At 66.8% G+C, this 1,315-nt stretch overlaps 1 protein-coding gene across 1 annotated transcript in view; it reads left to right on the plus strand.

The window, feature by feature from the left end:
- Positions 1–13: 13 nt before the first annotated feature.
- KCNN2 (potassium channel, calcium activated intermediate/small conductance subfamily N alpha, member 2) overlaps positions 14–1,315 on the plus strand; it is an 89,930-nt gene continuing 88,628 nt past the window's right edge. Inside the window, exon 1 of the mRNA XM_014942629.1 lies at positions 14–561. Coding sequence (XP_014798115.1) covers positions 14–561 — 548 coding nt within the window. The remainder of the gene's footprint in view (positions 562–1,315) is intronic.

The following is a 1,315-nucleotide window of genomic DNA, read 5'->3' on the forward strand; positions in this document are numbered from 1 at the left end:
CGTAGGTGACGTGATGCCCATTGTTTTGGTCCGCCCGACCAATGGGACGCGGCGGCTGGATTCTACGGGAGCCGGGATGGGCCCTTCGTGGCGGCAGCAGGACTCTCCCCTGCCGACCATAACGCATTGCGCAGGGTGCACCACCGCCCGGTCCTCCTGCGGCTTTAACGGCCCCGGCATGGACGCGCCGCGGCAGTTCCCGGCGGGCTTCGGCCCCGAACAGCAGCAGCAGCAGCAGCAGCAGCGCCCGCCGCCGCACTGTCAGCAGCAGCAGCAGCAGCAGCAGCAGCAGCACGGGCAGGACAAGAGCCTCCTCCTCCAGCAGCAGAGCCCATGCCTCCAGTGCAACAACTGCGCCTACCAGGGGGCTGCTGCGGCAACGGCGGGGGATAACCTGCCCCTGCTGCTCCGCGCCTCCTCGCCCCTCTCCGGCGCCTTCCGGACTCACTCCTCGCCGCTCTCCTCCGCCGCCTCCTCCCGGCAGGGCAGCCAGCTGAACGTCAGCGAGCTCACCCCCTCCAGCCATGCCGGCGCGTCCAGGCAGCCTCACCAGTACACCCAGTACCACCAGTGCCATAGCCTGCAGCAGCAGCAGGCAGCCAGCCCCAGCAGCAGTGTCAGCAGCGGCAGCACCCACCACCACCACCACCATCACCACCACCACCAGCAGCAGCAGCAGCAGCAGCGCCGGGAGAGCAACCCCTTCACCGAAATAGCCATGAGCAGCTGCAGGTACAACGGCGGCGTCATGCGGCCGCTCAGCAACCTGAGCTCGTCCCGCAGGAACCTACACGAGCTGGACTCCGAGTCGCAGCCGCTCCAGCCGCCGCTCGCCAGCCCCGCCGCCGCCGCCGCCGGCACCGGCACCGGCACCGGCACCCCCGCCGCTCCGGAGATCGTGGTCTCCAAGCCCGAGCACAACAACTCCAACAACCTGGCGCTCTACGGCCCTCTTATAATCTCTCCTAGGTGACGAGAATGGCACAGCTGTAACAAGGTAAACCACTTACCGTTTTCACGATTCTTCCCTTAAATAAATGCATAAAAGGGACTTTACCTGGTGCAGGCATTGCTCTGCCGGAGGGAGCTGAGGGAATGAATTACTCAGTGAGTTCGGGAGGGACAGGACGGGGGAGAGGCAACATGGGAGCAGGCGACCAACTCCAGGGCTGGGCCGGCACCGCAGGCCGGGGGAGCGGAGCGGAGGGGAACGCAGCTCCTCCGTGACACCGACCCCCGCTTGGTTTCACGGTAAAAAGCTCCTGCCGACCCGCCGGAGCAGGTCTCCAGCCCCTAAACCCGCACCCCCCCCCCC

Source organism: Calidris pugnax, unplaced genomic scaffold, assembly GCF_001431845.1.
Source record: "Calidris pugnax isolate Ruff unplaced genomic scaffold, ASM143184v1 scaffold59, whole genome shotgun sequence".
Taxonomy (NCBI): domain Eukaryota; kingdom Metazoa; phylum Chordata; class Aves; order Charadriiformes; family Scolopacidae; genus Calidris; species Calidris pugnax.